The 18,176-nt window shown below is 39.2% G+C and overlaps 1 protein-coding gene across 1 annotated transcript; it reads right to left on the bottom strand.

Annotated features, from left to right (window-relative positions):
- Nucleotides 1–5: 5 nt before the first annotated feature.
- ikbkb (inhibitor of nuclear factor kappa B kinase subunit beta) lies at nt 6–16,715 on the bottom strand. Its single transcript, XM_035638873.2, has 22 exons — nt 16,551–16,715; nt 15,300–15,427; nt 13,865–13,959; nt 10,789–10,909; nt 9,350–9,419; nt 7,369–7,457; nt 6,627–6,716; nt 6,407–6,531; nt 5,745–5,852; nt 5,515–5,644; nt 5,191–5,385; nt 4,986–5,100; nt 4,304–4,427; nt 4,057–4,208; nt 3,809–3,870; nt 3,576–3,676; nt 3,429–3,478; nt 3,203–3,302; nt 2,873–3,020; nt 2,097–2,194; nt 1,594–1,687; nt 6–1,445 (listed from the first exon to the last, which is right to left on the bottom strand). Exons 2-22 carry the CDS (start codon nt 15,402–15,404, stop codon nt 1,386–1,388), a joined length of 2,232 nt encoding a protein of 743 aa, XP_035494766.1. The 5' UTR covers nt 15,405–15,427; nt 16,551–16,715; the 3' UTR covers nt 6–1,385.
- Between the last annotated feature and the right edge of the window lie 1,461 nt (nt 16,716–18,176).

Here is an 18,176-nt window from a genome sequence, read left to right as displayed (position 1 = left end):
ATTGATGAGTGTTGTTGTTTTTTAATTATTATTATTTTGGTAGACATGAAAGGGCAAAGGAAATAAAACTTGTACCTCATTCCCAGAAAAATGAAAATTAATAAAAGAAAACATCACTTTCAGAACAAGTAAACACTGTGTTCAAGATAAAAAAAATTAAATGAAAGAAATGTCAGACATAATTGTAACAGTAGGTACAGAAACAGACCTCAGTACATTACAGATACTTGAGAATGTAACACCGTCACTTTTCTATGATCTATTTACAGTATAAACTACAGCCAATAGTTAGGATTGAAATTGGCTTTCAAGCAAAGTACGAAAAAAATCACGATGCAGCTGTAAGACGTGTTGCAGTAGCAGTGGTATCTAAAATATGCAGATTAAAATATAATAAAGGTAAAGTGAGTTACCGCGATTAAATGCAGTTAATTTACTTACTGTTTTCTCTTTATTTTCTACAACAAATCTGACTTTTTTTTGCATTACCATTGTTTCAGCAAAACAAAGAAGTTTTTCAAATCATCATCACATCATAGTTTTGCAACTCTTGAAATTATTGCAGGGATAATAGACTGCACCATATCGTACAGTCATCCATGCACAATAGTACAATCTCCATGTAACTTATATTTATAAAAAAATATCAACATTAATATTCATTCACAAGATGTTCTGTCTTACTAAAATAGATTTGCAATAAAAAAATAATGGTCCATTAAGGAACACGTATAAAATCTGATAAACATTTCGGTGGTTCTTTAAAATATTACCGTAACATTTTTTTTAAAAATTGTGATAAATGTGCACACATCTTAAAATACAATCTGTATTTTTCAAATAAAGAAGTCCACCAAACATAGTGAATCAAATGTAACTAAAAATCTTTTCTAAACTATGACTCAAATATTACCTGTTACAAATCTGTAACACATTCATGAATCCATGTATTCTCACATGTATAGGATAAAAATTGTAACCCAGATACAAGCCTCTCCCAATACAGTGTGAAAATTCTAACATCTTAAATTCACTTCTGTAAGATCATCTGACAAATTCAGTGGAATAGTTAGAGGTGCAATTTTACCCCAACCTAGTAAATGTTTCTTTTCAAACTTAACAATAGCTAAATAAATAATAATTCTCTCATACGTTTCTCTAATATAAATCATTATGCCAGTAAGGTCTGGCTTCAATGCTCTGATTATTGGAAGTGAATAGATTTACCTACTCCCTAAATCCCATTAAGCAAACATGTGCAAGCAGCTGTTATATGACTCCGTTCACATTGACATATCAGCCGCTACTACATCACCATGTAGTGCAACATCCCATCCACACAGAGGCAGTACTGTACCACATGTAACCAATGAATGAAGCCGAATTCAGGAGAGGTCACTGGAGAAACTCTGGCCTCTGTGCAGCCACGTCCACTCCCTCAACATCTGGAGCAAAAAACAACAGATTTTTCACAGTCATAATTGAGAGAAAACCAATAAAAGCTGCTCGGCATTAAAAAACAAGACAATGATGGAAAGCCGAAGACGGGAGTAATGTGCGTATGTGGGACAGAGTATGTGAGCGGGGACGTACCTCCATACTGTTTTCTGATTCCTGGATGGTGTCGTGCAGCAAACTCTGGAGTCGACTCTCGAATGTCCTGCTCTGCTCCACGAGAGACTCATCACTGAAGACACACCCAGAGTTTGACTCGTGAATATGTTAGTTGAGGCTCCGATAAGAGCTTATATGTGTACAGGACATGCATTCGTGCCTTTCCAAAGGTTCTGGTTATGGCGTCTGTCTTTACACAAAAATGGTGAGTGTGTTAATCTTCAGTATTTTAAAGAAAAACTCACACAGCTGTGACTCACGCAGTTGACAAATGTGTTTATAAACAGAAAAAATTTAAAGAATTCACAAATATGATAAAAGTTGCGTATTTGTGTGGTCAAGTCAAGTCAAGTCAGGTTCATTTTCTCTCTTGATCTGCAAAAGATTAGTCTTGTATCCTGAATGGATGACGTCCCTTACTCTCCAGTGGATCTTACTGTATATGTGTGTGTGTGTGATTGTGTGTGTGTTAGTTCACTCACAGCTGCTGTAAACTTTGTCTGGGGGTCAAAAGAGGCGGCACTGATGAGGGGGTTCGTAATCCATCAGGACTCCCACTCACTGGGCTGCGAACTTTACTCTACACAAAAAAAAGTGTTTAGTTAATAGGGAATACGGCATCTGCTCATTGTGGAATTCACAGAGACAGGAAATTCTAATGGTTATGGTATTGTCTGAGCTTTCTTACATTTACATTTTTGACATTTAGACTATTTTAATGTAGAGGCGATTTTTTTTTAGAATGAATCACTGACTCAGTGGTGTTACTGACGTTATTGCCGGTTAGCTGGGAGTCTTGGCATACGCGTGTCCCCCGGATGTATCTGTTGCAATGATCCACTTCAGGCCCGTGACAACCACTGACACTGTATAAAAACTGTGTGACTCCACAGCTAGTCGAGCCTTCACACAGAACTCTGCACACTTTTTGACTGCCAGGAAAACGTAACCGGTGCGCTCTCTTAAAGCGAAGTAATGTAAATTTCTGCTCCATTACAATAAGCCTTTACTTGATCAGAAGTACACATAATAACTGTAAAAACTATAAGAAAAAACAACAAGACGGCTTTGCCTCATACAAGTGGGTTGGAGAAGATACAAATGAGAGTTTTCCTTGAGGATTGGGTAAATTCACCTGAAATGAAATAATTGCTGCTACTCTAGGATCATTACTCATGGATATACTCATATCCTAATATCCCAATATATGCAATTAACAGTAATCGCCCATAAAGGAGAGCAGCTCATGGGTCCTCACACAGGCAACTTTGAGCAGGTTCCACAGCTCCCTCTGCCGTTTCTCCTGCAGACTCATCAGGACTTGCTCGCTCTCGGCCATCTTCTGGACCACGCCCTCCACCTTCGGCAGCAGCTCCATCACGCGCTGACGACACACTGCTGTCTTACTGCAAAACACAGGCATAAATAATGGCTCCATACAGAAGAAGAAATCTACCTCTTTCTGCTGTTACTGTATTTTTTTTTCTATAATTCCTCATAGAAAAAGCCTTGTTTTGTGTGGTATGAGGATTGTCTTGAGTGTTTAGTAAAAAAAAGGGGAAAAAAGGAGGGTTTTGTGTATAAGTACCTGAGGTGTGTGTAGAAGTCTCTCAGTTTCTTCTCGTAGAACTGCACAGCCTGAACCACCAGGTGCACCAACTCCTGTCCGTTTCCAGGACACCTCTGGTCTGAGCAGATGGAGGGAAAAGGAAAGTCAGGAGAACTTTAAAAAAAAAGGGGGGTTATTTTCCCATCGACACACCGTAATGAGTCTTATGTAAGAAGTGAGCAGATGCGTGAAAAATCAACCAAACCTCTGGGTTTCTCTCTGAGTTTGCGGACTAGCTCCATGGCCTTTCCTTCCCTGAAGACCAAAGCGGGGACGTGAGGTCGAAGTTCACAAAGCAGTTCATTGTTTGTTGTTCCTTTTGCTTTTACAGTGAAGTTTGGTTCTGACTTACAGTGTGTCCAGGGCCTCTCCACTCCGCCACGGCTGCCTCTGCACATCCACTATGTCTGGCTGCAGCTGCATCATTTCTTCCTCCAGTTCGCTCACCCTGGCCTGGACACCCACACATGGGTTTTAGTCTTTTTAAAGCCCAAGTGAATACTCCGTAGACACACGCACGCACGCACGCACGCACGCACGCACGCACGCACGCACGCACGCACACATACACACACAAAACTCTACCTGACCACAGCCGACAGCAGTTTCCTCCATCTCCCTCCACACACAGAGGAGTTTCTCTGACGCTAGACATGTAAAAAAAACCATAATAAGTCGGTGGTAAACTGAATTATTATACACATTCACGTTCTACATGGGTAACAAGCAATAGACAACCAAATTACAATTAGAGGACAGTTTGAAAGGGAGTTTTAGCAGCTGTAATGTAACTTCCTACAATCTATCAACGTGACGTTTTTGTGATATAATACCGATCCCGGTGGCTGTCTGCTCCTGGTATTTGTCCATGTCTATGTGAAGGCTGGTGGTGAAGAAGTCCAGCTTGGCCATGAGCCTCTGGTGCATGGACACCATCTCATTCTTCTGTTTGGACAGTGACGAGTTGTGTCTCAGCAGGCTCATGCTGTAGGAATGAGGAGAAGAAAAAAAAGTCTTTGATTTATCAAAACAGATTATACATGAGCATGTTATGTTTGGGAGTTGTTTTGTGTGTCCTACATGGCAGCTTTCTGCCCCTGCTGCAGTCGTTGCCAGTCTTCCTTCAGGGAGCGGATGGTGTGCCATGCCTGGCTGCAAGTCCTCCTCAGAGGGCTGTAGGCCAGAAGGTGACAAGGATCGGCTTCTATGACACAAAGAAAGACACACACACACAAACATTACAGATATAAGCTGAAAAAGACAAACAAACGGATGTTTACCCGTAGCTTGTCTTCCTCAACTTAGTTTACTAACTAACAGTTTGTAGCAGTTTTTCCTCAGATCATTTTAGTTCAGGCAGATAATAAGGTCTTTGGTTTAATATAAAAACATATTGTTATACGGCTCATGTCACAACTGTCAATGATCTTAAGCAAGAATTCAGAGCTGTCAAATGTTAGTTTGGTCTTTGTATTAGTAGTGTGTGTGTGTGTGAGTGTGGTCAAACGATAGAATGTGTCCATATCCAAAACTTTTGTTTGTGTATTTAGTAAATTTATCACAAACACAATGCAAAACTTCCATCTACCACAGGAACCCTGAGAGAGCGTACTGTACATCTTAGTTGGACAACATAAAGAAATAACTGCTTTATGTTTTTTTAACACCACTATAGCATTCAACTGAAAAAAAACACCACAAAAGAATACGTCGCAGGCATTGTGCTTGTTTAATATCCTTAGTTGAGAAAAAACAAACTTACGGACAAAGCGGATGTTTTCTGGTAGAGTTCGAGGAGTGAACTGGGGCTCATAACTGCAAGAAGAGCGATCAAACAGGAAGACCAGGGGCGAGTCTGTCCGTCGCCCATCCAGTTCCTACAGATACAGAATATAATAATATTGTGAGTCTGCCCATTGTCACAATGTGTTGTTGAATATTGTGAACAGTGTTATGTTTGAAATTACCGTGTAATCTATGGCACACTGTGTGGCCAGTCCATTGGGCTCCAAGGCTAATCCCGCCTCCAGAAGCAGCTCCTGGTTGGCCGCAGGGATGTCAGTGTCTTTTTCTATTCTCAGCTGCAGGTCGGCCACAGTCTCGTCGTCAGAGACCGAGTATGACAGGATCTTGGCGGACATCATGTTCAGGACATGGACCAGCTGAGGGAAAACAAGAAGAACACATGAAGACAGAACAAGAAACGAGTTGGTCTGAGCAATAATTTTAAAAGAAAGGTGCATAATCCCTTTAAATTCAAAACATAAAAATAAATGAGTGACTCAGTTAACCTTGAGCTGTAGTATGATCTCCAGCTGGGAGAAGCAGTCGCTGGGCTTAGCTTTGTGGTTTTTGCCTCTCTCCTTAGGAGACCACTTTAACATCAGCTGCAGCCATCTCTCCATCTTCTCCAATAACAGACTAGCAAACAAAAAGTTCACACATTGAGACTGAGATAATTAGTTCTTAAATAAACACTTGTATGTGCATGTGTGGGTGAGTTGCAGATAAAAAAAATCACCTGTTGAGGTGGTTGGGCTGCGGCAGATGTTTGGAGAAACGGACTTCACCGGAGAGGTCCTCATAGACGACAATATCATCGTTCTGTTTGTGCATCAGTTTATTGTGCCTTAAAAAGATACAAATGGACTATATGAGAGAAAGGATTCTTTTTTAAAATTGGGCTTGGAGTAACATATCTTTGTCTTTTTGTGAGTGTGGATATGTTTTTAGTTTTTATACCTATTTCATCCTCAATTTGATGATAGTAAATTTTGACCTGCATTAATGGGAGAGTATTTTTCCTCTATGTAACCCCAACCCCTGCGGAGTTCCATATCTTTCATCATTTCTCATATTAGCGAGGCACAAGGGGCACTGAATTTGGCATAACGCACACATCCTGCTATTCTTTGCTTTGGCAACTCCTGTTTATTTATGTATTCATTCTGTGTAAAAATTCCTTCACGTTACCATTATACTCCTTTGGAGTTAAAGCTTATCATTGCTTAACATTCAAAAATGTGATTGTTCAGGGAATATAGGAAAAAGAGGGAATATTAAATTTAAGAAGGGTCAAATAATGGAAATTTTTAAAATGCGTCACCCTAATTCTAGTTTTGGAAAACATTACTTCACTTCCTTACTCATGACTTTAATGTATTTTTTGAAAAGTGGTCTTACCAGGGAACGGGCTGCCAGGTCGGTAGGAAAGGGCGATATCCAATAATACACTCAACCACCAGAGTCCCAAAGCTCCAGTAGTCCACAGTGACTGTGTACTTCTGCCTCTCAATGAGCTCTGGAGCCTGAAAGGTGGAAGGAAGAAGCACCCGGCTCAGCTTTTACTGTCAAGAATACAGTAACGTGTGAAACATATCCACCTGTATGTTTCATCACTTACCAAGTACTGCAGTGTTCCCACAAATGATGTGCAAAGGCTGCTCTGGTCCAGCTCTTTGGCATAGCCAAGATCTATAATTTTGTGGATCAACTAAAATTAGGGGAGAGAGCAAAGAAAGAGATGTTATTAGCAAAATCTTATCCTGTAAACAAATGTATAACTTGTGAGAATATTTTGACATTTTGTCCTTTAATTCCTGAAAGACTCCTGAGCAAAAATCTGCTTTTAATGCTTAATCTGTATGTTGGATTTACCGTTCCTCTGGTATGCAAGATGAAAACAAGTGTTCATGCAAAACTATAAACTAAGTGCAGACAAAGTTTGTTCTGTTACATTTCTATAAACACAGAATTGTGCATAAACATGAATATATGACCGCTTTAATATGTCTAGCCCCAGTTATACAACATTTTTCATTTTGCTATGTCCTGTTACAGGCTGGTGAAATGACATGATTTGTTATAGTAACAAAATAAAAGGGGGCCACAGAGGAAGGAAAGGACAAGGCCATCCCATGAGTTTCTCATAACTGCAAGGATAAGTTAAAGGATTAAGTTTTCCACATTAAACACAGAGTTGTGCTCGACTGGTGATTGTTAATGTGTGGATGAGAGAAAGAGACAAGTCTCCTACACTTATTCCACATAACCCACATGGAAGCAAAAAGCCCTTTATATGTCCGCTTTGTTGTGGTTTGGGTGTTTTTGTCCTAAAAAGACGGTTCACAGGGTCTTTAACTCACCCTCTTCTCTCCCTGCTGCAACACAATGTTTTCTGGCTTCAGATCTCTGTGGATGATCCTCTTCTTATGGAGGTAGGTCAGAGCCAAAGCTGAGGGGAGAAGTGGAGAAGAAAAGGAGGACACGAGAGTGAAAAGAAACGAAAGGAAAAGATAAATGCAGCGTTAGTACGGTATATAAACAAAGACTGAAGACTTGGCAAGGCAGATATAATCGGATTTATAGGTAGGTATGTGCGTAGGTGTAATCAAAGAACATACAATATAAAGGAAAATGTATATAAAGTACAGAAAATGCAGTACAGTAATGCCAAAGATGTGTTTGAAGTATTTTTTTTAGGTATAAGTGTTGCCAATACTTGTAGAGAGCACCTATAAGTTAATTTTAATATCTGTAAAAATATTCACTCAGTACAGATCTTGGCTGCAAGGCCCGAATTTGAGCGACTCTTCCATCAAAACTGAGCAAACAAGTGAGAAATCAATATTGATATCAGGCTCAATGATCCAGTATCAGGCTATAATGGAAACTTTAGGTAAAACAACCACCAAGACACATCTTGACCAGATCACTCAAAACACTTGCAGAGTTGAAAAAAAAAAAAGCAATGTCGGATGTGTTGGTTGTTTTGGTCACACAGCACACCGACGCTGAGAGGAGCATTGATTCATGTGTGTGGTTGGAGTAGAAGCGAAACCAAATCACTGATCCACATTTGGGAAGCAGATTAATTTCAAAGAAAACTAAATGAGTCTTATTCATTTATGAAGGCAAATGGCCCGTTTGCTGCGGACCTTCTGGGGAGGTGACGTACGCAGAAATTAAATCTGAACACACGTGGTCAGCAGCACACTGGGCATGATTGTCGCAGATGTGTAAGCTGCGATTGAGTCCACTGACTCTTGTTCCGGCCACCAGTGAGGCATATTAACGCCAAGTGTAAACAGGGTCGTAGCTTTCAGCTCAAACTGACACTGAATCACGTGTCGTCACTTGAAGCAGTTCACTTCGCTTCCCGGTTGAAAGTACTGACACACCCTGGCGTACAGTTCTACTTCACTGCAGCAAGATTTTCAGCAGGCGTTCATTGACTCTTTAAACAGCAACTTAACAATGGCTGAAAAACGTCTCACTGTCCTGCAGTGATGTAAAGAGTTACTCTCGAGATAAAGACATATTCGTTCAGCCTCATTATAAGACTCATGAGAGGATAAGACCTACACACATACTTTAGCCTTTAGTCTATCACAACTGCAGTTACAGTCTAATAGGTTATTTAATAGGTCAATTTATGACTGAAACTGTAATGTCACTACACTTGCGTCAAAGGGTGACTAGTGTGTGTGCTGGCAATGAGGGTTCAATGAAGCGGAACTCATAACCTTTGGGCACCTAAATGTATGTATGTGTGTGTAAGTGCATGTGTGTATTAGTGTATGAGTTTGTGTGTGTGCACGCCCCTGTCTTTTCCCTTTACTCGTGAAGCAGTTCAAAGGGGATCACTCATTGTCAGGAAATGTCCACCAGTGGGTAACAGGAAAAGGAGTTTCTGTGTGAGTGCGTGTGCATGTGTAGAGTTGTGTGTGTGTGTGTGTGCTAATGCATCTTACTCTACTCTACTATCCACTGTAAACATGTGTGATAGGTACCATATGTGTCCTCTCTCAAACCTGTTTATACAAAATGTAGTATAAACTGTGTTGTCGATGTCGAGCGTTCAAACGTGCGTTATGTTTGTGAAGAGCGCGAGCGTCCGATTGTTGACGCAAACCCGTGTGCGTCTGGGCAGCTGCCATGACATGACTAACAGGTTGGTGGTCAATGGTCATTTGGTGACATCATGATACTGGTCATCACAACGATGACCATACTACAGGAAACTAATCACACCCCGCCAGCTCACTCGATCAATCTCTCTCTTTCACGCAATCTTAACATTTTATAATGGTCTCATTGAAGCCGGCGATTGCGCAAGATACTCACAAATGTCTCGTAGCAGAATCAAAACCGAGCCCTCCCTCATTCCACAGCAGTTCTCGAAGAGGTTCAGATACTGCAGAGAGCAACAAACACAGGCACTTGATACTTTGAATAATATAAACCATACACAGAAAAGGATCAAAGTAGAAATTCTTTAATAATGTTTTGGAACTTTCTGCTCTTCTGTTTCTCCGAAAAAAAACAGCTATTTCCTGTGTCTATAAGAGATCTGTCATACATCAGTGGACATGAACAGGCTTAGAAACAAGCAGTTTCTTTGTTTTTTTCGTAGGATTTTTGCACTGGGGATCTGATTTTCAGGAGCATTTCTGGTACAGTAGCATATTGAGAGATCCATATTTTTTTACTTTTTCACAGATTTCCCAGGGCATGATGCATGGATCTTGATGAAAAAAAATATCAAGTATATTTCAGGCACTGATATCTTTGATTGAGTGCAATATGATGTGCATCCAAAAGATTTACATCCGGATCTAGCGGATGTAAATCTAGTTTCAAAGGGTGGTAGGATTTTTCAGCCGCTGTATGATAATAATCAAGGCTAGAAACCTGTAACTACCACCAATGTGTAGCTGAGATCATATGGATTTATTAGGGAATCAACAGTTTATACAATTATTCAATAGTTTTATTAGTGTGATTTTTATGTTATGAATAAATGCCATTCTTTGTGTAATTTGGTCCTTTTTATCTACTTATCATTCTTCCGCAATGTAGATTATGATCTGCATTGTTTTGTTGGCTTAGCTATACAGCTTGGTTGACTTTAAGGGGACTGCTGGGGCCTTGGTGGAGGTATGAGCTCTACTGAGTGCCTTTCCAGTTTGTTTAAAAAAACAAACATATTTTTAGAGTATTCCACTGCTGGAAACTTGTGACGGGCCTGACAGAAGAGGATGGAGCTGTTTTCCGCTCTGTGTCCTCACTAACCACTCCATCTGCCCTCAACTTGACTGCTTACTTTTTTGACCATCTGTGATGCTTTGAAATTTTTATGACACCACGGTTTATAATGGTTGGCATTTTCCCCTTCTTCTGGCTGCTCTGTACCAACAACGCCTCAGGCTGCACCAGATTTCTCCTCCAGAATGACGTGCAAGCTATCAGAGCTCAGTGAAATACAAAGGAATGACGAACCCTTTCAGCAGGAACTTGACCTTTTAAAAGGACATTTTAATGAAAGGCCCTAATAATGTCAGACCTTGATATACACAAGAAAAGCGGTGAAAAAAAAAAAGGTTTTGCACAATCAAACAATATTCAGGCCTGTCTCTGGGAGAGTCATGAAAATTGTCTCAAAGATAATTATCAACACACAATTAAGAACACTTTACCCCGAATGTCTTAAAACTCTAATTCAGTTACCTTAACCACATACAGTAGGTGCACGCACGCTCCCAGACATTATCACAGCATGTTACCTTTCTCAGATCTCCTCCCTGGCAGTATTCCATGGCCAGAAGTGGCAGGTCATTGGTGGCCACCATCCTCTGCATACCCTCAGGAACCTCTCTGGCTGCAACAACGTTAACGTGGTCCAACCTGAGTGAGCGGAGATGAGCAAACATCAGTCGGTGGGGCTGCACAATGCAATTTATTTTAAATGTACACAACAAACACATTGAGAGCCAAACCAAGGCTGCAATATTAGATGTCAGACATTTATAACGAAGGTCGGTTGTGCTGTAACTTTGTTAGATCTGTAATCAGTCAACTCCCCATTTACAGTGATTGATCTGATGAATTATACAAATCTAAATCTAGACCCATGTTTTTCAATCCTTTAAGCAATATTTACTTGCCATCCCGGTTGAATATGACAATGAATTGTTAGCCTTTTCCCCTGTGAATGAATTCTTTCTTTGATTTACTTGAACAGGCTTTAGAGGCATAAAGATGTAAAATGATCCAACAATTCACAAGAAAAAGGAAGAAAATTAGAGAAAATTCTGAAACAATTGGATTTCACAGTAAAAAATGTGCTGCTGACTTTTTTCTAGTCTGTTGCTCTTTGTATGACCCCTCAGACATATTTTGCGACCCCCAGGTTGGGATCGTGACCAACTTTTATAAAGAAACTTAATCTATCAATTTGAATAACTTCATTACACACAATCAGATCACAGACAATGATCAGACAAGTGTTTTCTTTTCTTGCATCTCTTCTCATTGCAGATTCCAACAAAATGTATGTTAAATGGCCTATGTTCATAATTATGTGCAAACTATAAAACCAATTACATCACCCTCCACTCGTTGACCTGCTGCATTACCTCCCCGCTTTTTCCCATTCTTCGTCTCTTCGTCTCATTATAACTCTGATTTAAACAATGTGTTTCTGATGGTGACCCAACAACACGCTCTTTAAAAAAGATAAGGAGAAAGCTAAAGATGAAAAACTCAAACTGATTCCACATCTACGAGGAAAATGATTCACCATAACATCGTAGCTCACGTAATCAGTGTGCTGCAACAGCTTCGACAGAAACGATCTTCACTAGAATCAGTTATCAGATATATAGTCATTGTGTGTGAGCACAGGACCCTCTCTGAGTGCTACATGAAGCGATCTCATGAGAAAAATATTTCTCTAACCTCTGTTCTGCCTCTCTGAAGCTCATTTGAAAAAATGCTGGAGGGTGGATAGAATCAGAGTAAGAGAGATTGGGTTCAAATGTGAACCTGCATGAGACCATGGGGTAAAACAAATGTTTTTTTTCCTGGTCTTTGATGCAATACCATCCCTATAAACACATCACAACTCAAAAACATTGTGAAAGGAATGTGTTTTTAATATTATGTGCATGAGTACATCTGTGTTAAGTAGCTTTAATAATATAATGGCAGTGTCCCATGCCCTGTGGTTTTCCAAGAGTTGAGCGTGGGTGCACGAGAACGCTGTGGTTGTGTCAGTCTGAAAACAACACTCTTGTTAAATTGGGACTAGAAAAATAAATGGTTTTATACTCATGGTTGCACTAGTAAATGACAAAAAGCACACCAATCTCAGCAGCTCACAGACAATAAAAACCGGCATTAGCTGTCAGCCAAACTCCAGTGACCCGACACCAAAACTGAAAGTGCTAATAGGCAACACAGACGTGTGTGGAAATGAAACGCACACCAAACCAGAGTAAAATGAGGAGGCGGCACATTAGCCAGTCAGAAATAGCCACCACAAGACCAAAATAAGCCAGACTACCACGCTGTTCTAATTACCTGATGTCTTGTGTAATTTTTACTATTTCAGGAAACAAAATTTAGTTTATTATTTTATTTTAAGAAAACCTGTGAATACGATGGGTACATAAAAGTCAAATGTCAAACTCACATGCACCCAGCTTGTTATGGAATACAACACAGTGAGTCACAAGTCAAACTAAGTTAAAACAGGCTTAAAGGCAAAGTATGAAGGAGTTCAGGTGGTATAGAGAAACGGGAAAATCACCAATTTCTTCAGCAGGGATGAAAAAACAACTATGTCACGCATTAGGGTGCATCACTGTGGAAAAAGAGACCTGAATCTTCTGTAAACAGAAAGACAAGCTTGGGTTATACACCATGGTCAAAATGAAAAAAACTAAGAACACAGTCAGGAAATCTGGTCTTTTTCAGTCCCAGCAGGTTACTGTACAAATCTCTGCGGGCTGATTTGAAAGACGTTGTGCTAATGTCTGTTCTGTACTACAAAAGACATAAGGTCACTGCCTCTGTAAGATAAAAACTGTGAATGTCAAGATAGAGCCAACATACTGTAACATTAAACAAATGTCTGACTTTAGTCGGTAAGTGTACAATGTCATGATTATAGCAGGACTTTAAGGCAGGTCCCTTTTCATTACCTAATCCTGGGACCATGACCTGTGTACAAATCTAGTTGACAGCTGTTTAGATATTACCAATGCTTTGCTAAGGTGCATAATCCCACTCAAATTAGTTTTCATAGCACCGACGTCCAGATATATTCCTAAACTTTTCTGTCGGGGCAATATGTGAGAACGCAAATGTTGTTCTGGACATTTTCCATAACTTTCCCTTTCAACCTCCAGGTAAAATGTCCAGAAAATGTATTACTGAGCCCATGTGAGAATACAACAGGAAAAGAGCTAGTGGGCATGTAGATGACTAATTCATTTCAAATATCTTTATTTATCCATTAGGAACTTAACTTTTGTAATCTCATCAGTGTCTATTGTACAAATATATCGCAACAATTTACAACATCCAGAGAGAAATCAACAGTGGCAAGTGCAGCTTATAACTGTAAAAGTAATAAACAAACAATAAATAGTTCAAGTGAACAGATCAACCATTAATGAGTCTGACGTATGTGGGCACAAAGCAGGACAAACAAAAACGCTGCTTTCTTTAGCAGAATCATCATCATGTCCCGCCTCCTGCTGCTCTCAGAGACGCCACATAATGATCAGGAAAATGTTCCTGCTGTTGTGAACGCGTCCGACTCAGAAAATCTCCTGCTGAGAAAGTGAAACTGACCTCTTCATGATCTGGATCTCCAGACACCATCTCTCCTTACTTCTCTCGCTCAGCTCCTGACGGCACTGCTTTATAGCGATTTGCTCCTCTGTGTCCTGAAAGCGCATACAAAACAGAACAAACTATGACACAAACACATAACACGTTTTCTTGCAATTTACCAAACTACACACACTGTAATAATAATACATTATATTTGTATAGCGCTTTTCCAAGTGCGCAAAGATGCTGTACATTTATCATATACCAAAATGGATGAGCAACACGAGAACATGTCATTACTGGTTTCTCATGGCATCATCAAGGAAAAAACACTCACTCTTCTTCCCATAAGGTGACCTGTGCACTAATAATAACCCACATTATTGTTGTTAATAAAGGAAGTTTAGTCTTGGCGCCAGCAGCCGTGCCCTCTTCATTTCCGTCATTTTCTTCCTGTGTATTCCCAATTTCCTCCTACTGTACTACCCCTGTCTGCAGTGTCGCTGATGATCAGTACAGTTTGTGCAAACACTACTTCCTCGATTACTATAATTTGCTTGTAGAATTAAATTATATGACAATGTAAAGAAAGTACAATGTAGTGACACGTTGACAGTCTGTAACCTCGAAAAATGATTTCAGAAGAACAAACTTTGATTCAGCAAAAAAAAAAGAAAAGAAAAAAGGAAGCCACTCAGGTAGCAATCAACAGACATGGTGAGGGATCACATTTATTACAGTTCCAGACTTTCCCTCACTCGTACTGTATCTAGTTCAATGAAAGCTCCAAGTTTGCCTCGATCGTGAATCATCTGATGATGACTGTAAAGAGAGGAAGAGGAAGGTCCACTAAGCGGGTGTGTTCATATTCCCATGATGTCCTCTAACTCTCATCCTGTGACTTAGAGTGATGTCACAATAGAAACCATTTCCACCGTACTAGGTTGAAAATGAAGACAGCGCTTCCTGGACTGATGTCATGATTTCAAAAATGGTGCAGGTGAAATCCATTCCCAAACGATGAGCAAATTCTCTATTTGAGAAAAGTGTTTTTTTTATTTGTTAACTGTCGTTATGTCTTTGTGGTTCTCTTAGGGGGTGAAAATTTCAATTCATTTGTTATTTTTTATCATGTTTACGAGACAAAATGAATACCACCAGCAATAAAACGAACAAAAAACTGACCATTTTTCATTGAAAATTAGAATAATTAATTAATTTTATATATTGGTTTACTTTAAATTTATCAAATTTAAATTTTGAGGTTAATTGCACTGATGATGACTTTGCTGATATCTGCTGGGGGATGCCAGCAGTGCGAATATAGTTATCTTCCATCTAAGCACATTGTTGGTCGAGGTTCTTCAAACATACTCATCTTAGAGGAATTTCCCAGTCGTTCAGTCTATCGTGTCCTGTCACAGTTAAAAGGCGTGTGGATTTACACACATACCTTATTTTGCCATCTTGTGACATTCCCAAAGCCTCCAGTTCCCAGCCGCTCCTTCAGCTCCCAGGACCCACAGCTCTGTGGCTGCTGCAGGGGAACTCGATTCATGGCCTCCTCAGCTGCTCCTACACCTAATACGAAAAATAGAAGGGACAACTGTAAGCACACAGTCAAACCAGTGGCTTCGTGGGGTTCACAACAATCCGATGCCAGGTCACCGACATTCACAGAATCTGCTGATATTAGCTCATTGCTGAGCAAACTAGTACTCTAAGTAACAAGAAAAAGTATTTCCTCTTCAAAGACACGTTGACACCTCACAATAGGAAGATAGCACAGGTGTGAGTACATTATTGGATATGGAAATGTATTTTTAATCCAGTCATGTGCTTCAGTTTCGGTATCTCGATATTTGCATTTGAATAAAATGGAGCCAGCTTTAATGTTATTACCTGCGATTTTCCTAAAATGTCAGAAAATGCTAAATGCACGTTTGAGATGAGTTGGAAAACAACATCCCTGAATTCAGTGGTGTAACACACTAAGTTAAACCAGCTGACTGTAGTTGCTGTCTACATATTCATACTAGATGCGCCGATATTGTTTTGTGCTTCTACAAGACGTTTGTACGAGTGTGATATTTTCTCTTTGAGTGTGTCAGGTGCTATATGCACATCGTATAGTCTGGATCCAAGTCAGATTTTATCAGTTCTTGTGGCCCCTGTGTAACGTTGGTCCATGTGCAGAACAGCATTTATATTGAATCACTGTAATAATTACAATAGATTAAATACATTACAAATATCAATATTGTTATTATCAGCATTTAAATTGAATCACTGTAATAATAATAATAGAGTAAATATATTACAAATATCAATATTGTTATTATCAAATAGAGCTGATTTAACACGTTATCTAATTCAGACTCCTTGATTATATATTATATATTACAAAGATATACAGGAGGTGTCCTACAGGCTAGCAGGCCTATTCAATACTGCAGTGAGTGTCAGTACATTCATCAATCAAAGCTGCTTCCTTTTTTATTTATGTATACTTTATTCTGTAATTATTGATCTCACCTGACAAAGTTATGCACGTAAACACTGATCACCATCAATAACTGCCTGTGAATGTGTGATGGCTTCTGAAGTTTTAACGTACATGCTGTCGGGTTGTTGTTTTTTTCTTTCCCCGCAGCCAAGCGCGTCAACTAAAGTTCATTCTGTCATTTGAACTAAATGCTCCTACCTTGGACTTCGCAGGCAGCGTTCGCACCTGAGTTTCTTTCAGCACGGGGCTCAACCGCTCTTTAAAACCCCTTCAAGTTCAATCCTTTTTGGACATTTGTAAGTTTGGCGACACAACAAATGTCGAAAACTTTTTCTACTTCCTGGTCCTCGTATTTCCTGTAAACCTGCGGAGCCCCGCCCACGCGGAGGCAGAAAAAGTCCCCGGATCACGTCCAGTCCAGGAGGTGAACCAGTCAGGAGCTTACAGTGATACAGTTTAATTCAGTTTTAGACCATAAATAATATGTTTTATGGTTGTTTTTATGAGCCCACACAGTCAAATGTGAAAACTTATGCTTGGAATACATTCTGTGCCCATAACTGTGTTCGCTCTTAAGGAAGGGTAGGGATTTTCTATAACAAATTTTTGTTGTTGTCAACAGCTCCCACAAAAAAATAGAATAATAACTTGATCTATATAGCACTTTATGCTTAACTACGAAAAATATGGTTAAAATATTGTTTCAAGACAAATCACATTTTTAAACCCATAATCTAGTGAAAATGTGATAAAAGTAATATTTAAAAGACAACAACAAACAATTTGTTTGTCCATCTGTCATAAACAATACGTATTTTCACACAAAAGAAAATGCTTTTTTTTGTTGTTGCCAATACTCAGACAGTGCATTTGTTAGGGATTATCTTCAATTTTGGATTGTTTTTGAACTTGGTGCTCTAATTAGTATTTACAGCACCACAGACGGTTTATGTGGGATTGAAACGAAAAACAAAACGGTCCATGTTTATTGTAACTAAGGAACATGTCACCAAGTGCAACAGTGGGTGACTTTGGTGTCTCATAGATTTTGGTTAATAATGGGACTCTAGGGCACAACCGATTAAGATATATTCCAAGTCAATGATTACACAGACAACAAGATACACACTCTTCTTAGATTGCTTTCATGACTTGACAACTGAACTTTTCGAATTACATCACTTTATATGCAGGAGAACTTTTAATATATTTTCTGTCTAGATCTTGCTTATGTAGTACTTAATCATAACCATTTTACAAATAGACAAAAGGATGTTTTTTGGGTGTTTTTCTGATACTGTGCTTCAGATGATTTGCTAACACTTATTCTGTAATTCAGATGTTGTCATTTTCTGTAATTCAGATGTAGTCATATGAGCAGATTAATCAGACATCTATGTACAGCTCATCTAACATCTCAGTTTCACAGAGTTTATAATACTTGTTAAATGTGATGAGCAAAAATAAGTCTATGTAAGAGTCAGTCTTGACCAGAAAAAGATATGTATCTTCAAGTTAAAAACTATGTATAACCTTTTTTTTGCAGTGTAATTGTTGATCCGGTAGATGCTGTGTTTGGAGATGATGCAGTTCAGAATTCCAGGATATTGCAATGTTGTTTTTAATTTCTTCATCCACTTTTCTAGAATAGGAGTGAAAACAGGTAATCCAGTCTCATACAACAACAAATGTAATATATTTGACGTTTGCTGACGTGATTTGGTGCTTGACACCAACTTTATCGGGTCTGAAATGTTTTTTTAAGAAAAAGAAACGTACTTTCCTGTTTATACTAACAAATGTTCCTCATTCCTATTTTTTTCC

Source organism: Scophthalmus maximus, chromosome 19 (genome assembly GCF_022379125.1).
Source record: "Scophthalmus maximus strain ysfricsl-2021 chromosome 19, ASM2237912v1, whole genome shotgun sequence".
Classification (NCBI taxonomy): Eukaryota; Metazoa; Chordata; class Actinopteri; order Pleuronectiformes; family Scophthalmidae; genus Scophthalmus; species Scophthalmus maximus.
The sequence above is the reverse complement of the archived record's forward strand: the minus strand, read 5'-3'. Positions and strand labels throughout refer to the sequence as shown.

Excerpts from the sequence above, each read along its gene's own strand:
- ikbkb (XM_035638873.2), bottom strand. The coding sequence starts at position 15,404 with ATGAATCGAGTTCCCCTGCAGCAGCCACAGAGCTGTGGGTCCTGGGAG. Across the intron at positions 13,960-15,299 it reads TCACAAGATGGCAAAATAAG|GACACAGAGGAGCAAATCGC; the intron begins GTATGTGTGTAA and ends ATGCGCTTTCAG. Across the intron at positions 4,428-4,985 it reads AGAAAACATCCGCTTTGTCC|AAGCCGATCCTTGTCACCTT; the intron begins GTAAGTTTGTTT and ends TTTGTGTCATAG.